Source organism: Portunus trituberculatus, chromosome 8, assembly GCF_017591435.1.
Source record: "Portunus trituberculatus isolate SZX2019 chromosome 8, ASM1759143v1, whole genome shotgun sequence".
Classification (NCBI taxonomy): domain Eukaryota; kingdom Metazoa; phylum Arthropoda; class Malacostraca; order Decapoda; family Portunidae; genus Portunus; species Portunus trituberculatus.
The window spans coordinates 7,028,557-7,037,500 of NC_059262.1; the positions used below are offsets into that span (position 1 = coordinate 7,028,557).

The window sequence follows — 8,944 nt, forward strand, 5'->3', positions numbered from 1 at the left end:
GGTTTTTAAGGGATACAATGATGGGAATTTGTGTTCTTAGGGTGACTGGTTATAGTTTCAAGTTAAGGGTTGTATGGATTCCTAACCTTTCTATCCATTATTTACTTATTTTGTTTTGTTGTGAAGTGGTTTTATTTCCCTAATTCATAACTGTTAATTAGCTGATCTTTTTCCCCAGAAGCTATCTTATTACTTACTTACCTACCTTTTTATTTAATTTATTAATGTATTTACCACTTTCAATACTGAGACACACTTTTACCATAACTTTTGACTGTGATTAGACAATTCTATTTGCACTAGAAAGGGTCTATGGAGATCAGAAGATTAATGGCCAGAGTCTTCCCTATTTTAATCTTCCACATTTATTCATTTATTTAACCCCTTCAGTACTGACACACATTTTTACCTTGAATTTTGGGAGTGATTAGATAATTTTATTGACATTGGAAAGGGTCTATGGAAGTCAGAAGTTTAATAGCCAGAGTCTTCCCTATTTTAATCCCCCATATTTATTAATCTATTTAACCCCTTCAGTACTGACACGCATTTTTACCTTGAATTTTGGGTATTAGATGAATTTATTGACATTGGAAAGGGTCTATGGAGGTCGAAAGATTAATGGCCAGAGTCTTCACTGTTTTAATCCGCCACATAAGTTTCTGAAGCTGTATAAAATCACCAAATAGTAACCAGAATGAATATGAAAACGTGTCATAGTAAAGAAAGGTTTGTTACCTGAATCACAAACTGCAGCATTAATTAACCCACCTGGTCTCCTATTACCTGAGCACTTCAATGTCACAGTTTCCTCTCCCTCTCTCTCCCTCCCTCAGGTGTCTCAGGAAGGAAGCAGACACACACTCAAGGTATAAAGATATTTCAGTGCATCTCTCTCAGTGCATCTTTTTCAGTGCATCTCTTTCCCCTAAAAGAAAAATATTGTTCCCCCACAAAAACTTAGCTAGACATTTTTCCAAGCTGTTTTTCCCCTCTACAGGAAAAGATCGCAGAAAAAACCTTAGCTAGACTATTTTCCAAGCTTTCTTTTCCCTTATAAAGAAAAAGATTGCAGAAAGAAACCTAGATAGACTTTTTTTATCCTACGATTTCATTTATTTTCTTTGCATCCCCATTTTTTTTTTTCATTTTTTACCCTTTTTTTTATTTCCAGTTTAAGAGTTTGCTTGTTATTTTATCTTTTTTTTTTTTTTCCTCCTAAAAGTGTGGATTTATTTTTCCCTCCCCTTGCATCAGTTTTCCTTCTTTTCCCATGTTGAAGATAAAAGTTTCTTTCTATTTTATTTTTTCCTCGTCTTTTTTCCCTTATAATGCTTGTCAGGATGAATTTATTTTATATTTTCCTCTTTAAAAAGTGTGGATTTATCATTTTCCCCTTTTCCTTGCACTGTTTCTTTTTTTCCCTGCCTTTATAAAGATTTCCTCCAGTTTTTCCCTTTCCCCCCAGCACGTAAAATTAAGTTGAGTTATTTTTCTAAGTTGCATCCATGAACGAGTGTTTTATTTATATATATATTTTTTTTTACCCTGAAACTAAAGTAAAAAATATGAAAAATTTCCCTGAATTACTCAAAATTATTCTTAGGATGAGGTGAACGAAGATAAAAAAAAATGAAAATAAAAGAAATTAACCCTCCAAAATAACATACACTGAATCTAAGAACAAAATTTTCCCTCTTTTCTCTCAGCACAGACAAAACTCACTGAATCTCATTTTCTCTAGTACTCTTTCCCCTCAAACTTTTTCCCCTCCGTAATAGAAAATATGGCAACAACAAGATGGGAAAACAAATATTACTAAAAGATTTCCTTGGAGATTATTTTTCCCCACATCTGAGTTAGTGAGAGGGGAAGTGAGGGGAAGGGAGGGGATGGAGAGGGGAAAAGGAGGAGAATGGGAGGGGATGGAAAGAGAAGGAGAGAGAGGAGGGAGGGTATGGTAAGAGGATGGAGAAAGGAAAGGGAAAGGGAAGGAGGAGGAGGGGATGGAGAGGGGAAAGTGAGGGGAAGGAAGGGGAGCAAATGGTGAAGAGAGATGGTATAGAATTGTTAAGGAGGTTGTGTCATGCATAGGAAAGTAAGTTAATATCCGGAGTGAGAGAGAGAGAGAGAGAGAGAGAGAGAGAGAGAGAGAGAGAGAGAGAGAGAGAGAGAGAGAGAGAGAGAGAGAGAGAGAGAGAGAGAGAGAGAGAGAGAGAGAGAGAGAGAGAGAGAGAGAGAGCAAAGAAAAAGCAAGAAACTGATTAATCTCTCTTTTTCTTATCCTCCTCTTCCACCTCCTTCCTTCCTTCTTCCGTCCTTCTTCCTTCAATTCCTCCTCCTCCTCCTCCTCCTCCTCCTCCTCCTCCTCCTCCTCCTATTGTTTCTCTCTTCTTTCCATATTCCATTCTTCATTCACTTTTTCCTTACATTTTAAACCCATCCTTCACATTCTACCTTCCCTTCCTTCACATTACACCTCTTCCCCTTTTTCCCTCCTCTTCCCCTCACTTTCTCCACCTTTTACTCATTATTTTCCTGTACCTTTTATGATCCACGTCTCTCTTTCTCTTTCTCTCTCTCTCTCTCTCCTCTACATACACTCCCTTTCTCTCTATCTTTCCACCTCCTCCATTTCTCCCCTCCCTCTCTATCTCTCCACCTCCTCCACCTCTGTCTCCTCCACACAGGTGCTCAACTGCCACAAGGACGACTCTGGTATCTACACAGCCAAGGCCACGGATGAGAACCACTCCGCCGCCACCTGCTCCGCCCAACTGCTGGTTCAGGAGTGTGAGTAGACATGTCGTGGAGTTTGTGGTGATTGTGGTGGAGTTAGGGGAGTTAGTGAAGTTTGTGATAATGGTGAAGTTAGTGGAGTTTTTGGTGATAGTGGTGGAGTTTGTGTCTGTGGTGATGTTTGCCTGTTCCCTCTTTCATCTCTTTCACTTCCTTATTCCTTCTTCTTCTTCTCCTCCTCCTCCTCCTTCTTCTTCTTCTTCTTCTTATGTTTTTTTTCATATTTTCTATTTTATTTCTTTTAATGTATTTATATTTTCTTTCTTTCTGCCTAATTTTGTTTAGTTCTGCTTTTTCTTTCTCTCTTTCTTTCTTCCTCTTCCTTTTTCTTATGTGCTGTTTCTCAGTTAGTGTAGCTGTGAAGTTAGTGGTGAAGTTTGTGGTGTTAGTGGTGGAGTGGTGACGTTTGTGGTGAAGTTAGTAATGAAGTTTGTGGTGAAGGATGTGTAGTGGTGGTGAAGTCTGGTGTTGTGGTGAAGTTAGTAAGTGGTGAAGTTTGTGGTGGTTAATAGTGAAGTTAATGGTGAATTGGTGAGGTTAGAGGTGAAGTTGGTTAGTGGTGAAGTTAATTAATGGTGAAGTTAGTTTATTAGTGATGAAATAAGTGGAGTGGTGAAGTTAATTGAAGGTGAAGTTAGTTAGTGGTGAAGTTAATTGATGGTAAAGTTGGTGAAGTTAGTGGTGAAGTTGGTGGTGAAGTTAATCAATGGAGAAGTTAGTTAAATAATGGGTTGCTTTTGGTGAAGTTAATTGATGATGAAGTTAGTTAGTGGCGAAGTTAATGGGTGGTGAAGTTAGCGTAGTTAGTGGTAAAGTTAATTAATGGACAAGTTACTTAGATATTGGGTTGCCTTTAATTTTGAATCTGTGGTGAGTGTTAGTAGTAGTGTAGTAGTAGTAGTAGTTGTAGTAGTTGTTGTTGTTGTTGTTGTTGTTGTTGTTGTTGTTGTTGTTGTTGCTGCTGCTGCTTTTATCTCTGTTTCTCTTTCAGTCCTTTCTTTTCACACTGTCTTATCGCTTCCTGGTTTGCAATTTCTTTCCTCCTCCTCCTCCTCCTCCTCCTCCTCCTCCTCCTCTTTTATCTTCTTTTCTTGACATCCTTTCAGTGCTGCTCTTCACGTCTTATTCATCTTCCTCCTCCTCCTCTTCTTTCTTCTCTTCCTCGTCCTCTTCCTCCTCCTCCTCCTCCTTCTCCTCCTCTTCCCTCCCTTTTACATTTCTTTCTTTTCCTTTATTGTTCTTCCTTTTCTCGTTTCTGCCTTTCATCATTTACTATTTTCTTTCTAACATACTTTTAATCATCGAACTCTCCTCCTCCTCCTCCTCCTCCTCCTCCTCCTCCTCTTCCTCCTTCTCTTTTATTTCCACTTCCTCTTGTCTAATCATCCCTATAGCTTTGGGAAACAGTCGTGGTGAAAGTATCAAGGGTTTTTAAGAGTGTTTTACTGTCTTAGAGGCAGATTAGCAACATTCCAACACTATCAACAAGAAAAACACATGAAAACTAGACTAATCTTCTCTGCAACCTTGGAAAACAGTCATAGTGAGAGAATGAAGAGTTTGAAAATACCTTTGCCCATTTTTTATTGTCCTAGAAGCAGATTAGCTACATTCCTACACTACCAACAGGAGAAACACACTTGAAAATCATCTCTGCAACTTTTCAAAACAGTCGTGGTGAGATGTATGTGTTTGAAAATACAACCCTTTCATTTTTACTGTCCTAATGGCAGAGTAACAATATTCTTACACTACTAATAGGAAAACACACTTGAAAACCAGGCTAATCATCTCTGCAACTTTTCAAAACAGTCGTGGTGAGGTTAACACGGTTTTTAAGAGTGTTTTCCTGTTTTAATGGCAGATTAACAACATTCCTACATTACCAACAGGAAAAACACACGTGAGAACCAGGCTAATCATCTCTGCAACCTTGGAAAACAGTCGTAGTGAGAGAATGAAGCGTTTGGCAATACAACCTTTACTTCTGTGCAATCTATGTTACATTTCCCTTTCTCCTTTACAGTCACGGAGGAGGAGAGGGCGCGCCGCATTGCTGAGAAGTCACCTTTCTTCCTGGTCAAGATGAAACCCACTGAAGTCATTGAGAACACTAATCTTTCCTACACCATTCACGTCAAGGGTGATCCCATGCCTGACGTGCAGTTGTGAGTGTTTACCTGTTTGTTTTACCTGTGTCTACTTGCCTACCTGTTTACCTGTTGACTTATCCGCTTACCTGTGTGTGTTTACCTTTTCTATTTACCTTTTTTTATGTAAGAGGGGAGGCTAGCAAAGGGTAAAAAATAAAGTAAACAAAAGAAAGGCCCGCTTGATTGCTAGTTCCCTTAAAAGATGAAAGAGTTAGCCAAAAATAGGTACAAATGTCTGTTTACCTGTTTGTTTACCTGTGTTTGTTTACCTGTGTTTGTTTACCTGTGTGTTTACCTATTTGTTTACCTGTTTGTTTACCTGTGTTTGTTTACCTCTTGTTTATGCTTGTTTGTCTGGGAGAGAGAGAGAGAGAGAGAGAGAGAGAGAGAGAGAGAGAGAGAGAGAGAGAGAGAGAGTTTACTAAAGGTTTTATGCTCCTTTACCTGTCGTGACCAAGAGAAAGGTATGGAGCTTATGGGACCTTAAGTTCGCTTTCCTCTTCCTCCTCCTCCTCCTCCTCTTCCTCCTCCTCCTCCTCCTTCTCCTCCTCTTCTTCCCTCTTCTCTCCCTTCCGCTCCTCTTCTCTAAATCCTCCTCCTCATCCTCCTCCTCCTCCTGAAAGACTCCCACGCGACACGTTCCCTTCTCCATTTGTCCTCCTCCTCCTCCTCCTCCTCCTCCTCCTCCTCCTCCTCCTCCTCCTCCTCCTCCTCCTCTACCTCCTCCTCTTCTTCGAGTTCCTCTTTCTCCACTTCACAAATCCTTTCAAACAAGATTCCTTCCATCTCCTCCCTCTCCTCCTCCTCTTACTCCTCCTCCTCTTCTCTTCCACCTAGCAAACTGGAAACACAACACTCATTCAAACTCCTACTCCTCCTCCTCCTCCTCCTTCTCCTCCTCCGCCTCCACTTCCTCTTACTTCCAGAATACATGTGTTATTTTTTTCTCTTCCACCTTCTTCTCCTCCTTCTCATCTCCTCCTCCACCTCCTCCACTTCCTCTTACTTTCAAAATACACGTGATAACATTTTTCCTTCTCTTCTACCTCCTTCTCCTCCTAATTATCTCCTTCTCTACCTCTTCCACTTCCTCTTACTCTTAGAATATATGTGATAAAATTTTTCCTCTTCTTCCACCTCCTCTTTCTCATCTTCTCCACCTTCTCCACCTTTTCCTTCTCCTCTTCCACTGTTTCATCTCCACCTCCTCCTCCTCCTCCATATTTTCCTCCACCTCTTCCACCTCCACCGTTTCCTTCTACTCTTCCATCTTCTCATCTCCATTTTCTCCGCCTTTTCCTTCTCCTCTTCCACTGTTTTATGTCCTCCACCTCTTCTACCTTCACCTCTCCTTCTCTTCCACTGTCTCACCTCTACCTCCTCCACAGCCTCAAGAACGAACAGGAGATAGTGGAGGACGATAGAGTCAAGATCCACCGTGACCCAGCCATTGGACACTATGAAATGCTGATCTCTCACGTCAAGAAGGAGGACGAAGGCATGTACAAGTGTGTGGCGCGCAACAAGTACGGCAAGACGGAGTGTGAGGCACAGATGGCAGTCAGTGGTGAGTTGCTGCAGGCTTCGTTTGCTCTCTAAAGGGGTTCTAGTAGTAAGATAAAGGGTTGGATTGGGTTAAAGGGTGTTAGATGATATTTTTTCAAAGGATCGGATTAGTTTAAATGGTGTTAAGTTTGGTTTGACAGCATGATTTGTAGGTTGCTGAAAGAATGGTTTGCTACTTAAGGGATTCTGGTAGTAAGATTAGATTGTCTTTTTAAAGGGTTCGATTGGTTTAAAGGATGTTAGTTTGATTTGACTGTAGAATTGTGATTTGACTGTAAAATTGTGATTTGGTATTTGAGTGTCCAGTTAGTTAATTCCTTAGTTAGTTAGTTAAAGCCTTTAATTCCCACCTTTCCCTTCCTTCCCCAGACGAGCAGCTGGTGTACGAGGCCCTGAGCGGCAAGGGGTCCCTGCTGGCCAGCGGGGAGAAGGCTGAGTTCAAGTGGTTCAGGGACGGACAGGAGTTTGACCCACTGGAGAGGTTCAATGTCATGTTCAAGGTGGGTAAAGAGAGAGAGAGAGAGAGAGAGAGAGAGAGAGAGAGAGAGAGAGAAGCATTTCTACATACCGCACAGAGAGAAGACAAATGATTTTAAAGAATGTAAAAACAAAACGAATAAAAATACAAAAAATAAGAGAAAATAAAGAAAACACACAAACACAGAAAAAAAAAAAAAAAAAAAATTAAAAAGAAACTCAAATACCACCACTACCACCACCACCACCACCACCACCCCCCTTGACCCCTCAGTGACCTCCTTTGACCCCCTTTTAACCTGCAGGATGACGAAGACACGCTGGCCCTGGTCTTCCAAAACGTGACTCCTGAGGATGCCGGCCTGTACACCTGCGTCGCCTCCACATCCTGCGGCAAAATATCCTGCTCCGCTGAACTCACCGTGGAGGGTAAGGAGGAGGAGGAGGAGGAGGAGGAGGAGGAGGAGGAGGAGGAATAGGAAAGTTTAGTAATATACATTTGTTTAAGTTATGTCTTAAAAGGATGGAAGGATGGAAGGAAGGAAGGATGGAAAAAAGAAAGAGAGAAGGAAGAGAAAGTAAAAAAAGAAAGAAGGAGGAGGAGGAGGAGGAGGAAAGTTTAGTATTAAGAAGGAAGGAAGGATGGAAGGAAAGAAGGAAGATGGAAAGAAAGAAATAAGAAGGAAAGAAAGAAAGAAAGAAGGAAGAGAAAGTAAAAAATAAGAAAGAAGGAAGAAAGGAAGATAGAAACAGGATAGAGGATAGAAACAACTGAAGAGAGAGAGAGAGAGAGAGAGAGAGAGAGAGAGAGAGAGAATAAAGAAAAAAGAAAGAGAAAAGAAAAAAATGAACAGAAAGCAAATAAACCACTCATTCTCCCCCCACCCCCTCTTCATTCTTCTCCTCATTCTCCCACACCCGCCATAATTCTTCCCCTTCCCGTCCCCCTACCCTCTCATTCTTCCCTCTCTCCCTTCAGGATCCATCAACAGGCTGCTGCGTGACCCTGAGCCGCCAAGTATCAAGGAGGAGATGACAGACACAACAGTTTCAGTGGGTGGTTCGGCAATGCTTGAGTGTAAGATCGGCGGTTACCCCAAGCCGGACCTGACATGGTGGGTAGGACTAGGAGTAGTTAGAATTTTAGTTGTGGTAGTAGTAGTAGTAGTAGTAGTAGTAGTAGTAGTAGTAGTAGTAATAGTAGTAGTAGTAGTAGTAGTAGTTTTTTTTCTCTTTTCCATGTAAGAGGGGACATAAAGAAGGAAGGAAGTGAGAAGACAGTAGTGGTAAAAGTAGCAGGAATAATATTAACATTTTCATTTCCTTTATGTAAGAACAAAAAACAATGAAATAATAAAAAAAAATGTCCTTACGTCACACCACCACCACCACCAGGACCAAGAATGGGCTGGACCTTGAGACAGGCGGTAAACTGAAGGTGCTCTGGGAAGACGAAGAATCAGTGGCCTTAGTCATCAAGAATGTGGAGGAGAGAGACGCTGGCCTGTACTGCGTCGTGGCTACCAATGATCTGGGCCAAGTTGAATCTACCGCTAAGCTGGCCATTCGAGGTAAGCCCCACGGGATTTAGGGAGGCTTGGTGTGACTTGGAAAGGCTTAGAAGGGTGACATTACAGGTTCATAAGGTCAAGGTGTCACTAAAAGGTATTAACCCTTTCAGTACTGGGACGCATTTTTATCTTGAGTTTTGTGTGTGATTTGACCATTTTATTAACATTAGAAAGCGTCTAAGGAGGTTAAAATATTAATAGCCAGAGTCTTCACTATTCAAATCCCCCAACATAAGTTTCTGAAGCTGTATAAAATCGCCAAACAGTAAGCAAAAGTTTTTACCTTGAGTTTTGGGTGTGATTAGACCATTTTATTGACATTACGGAGGGTCTATGGAGGTCAGAAAATTGATAGCCACAGTCTTCAGTTTTTTTAAT

At 41.1% G+C, this 8,944-nt stretch overlaps 1 protein-coding gene across 1 annotated transcript in view; it reads left to right on the forward strand.

Moving 5' to 3' along the window:
- Positions 1-8,944, forward strand: part of LOC123500093 (obscurin-like) — a 191,166-nt gene that overhangs the window by 108,094 nt on the left and 74,128 nt on the right. The window contains 7 exon segments of the mRNA XM_045248747.1: positions 2,691-2,793; positions 4,826-4,967; positions 6,341-6,519; positions 6,888-7,018; positions 7,301-7,424; positions 7,975-8,110; positions 8,391-8,566. Coding sequence (XP_045104682.1) covers positions 2,691-2,793; positions 4,826-4,967; positions 6,341-6,519; positions 6,888-7,018; positions 7,301-7,424; positions 7,975-8,110; positions 8,391-8,566 — 991 coding nt within the window.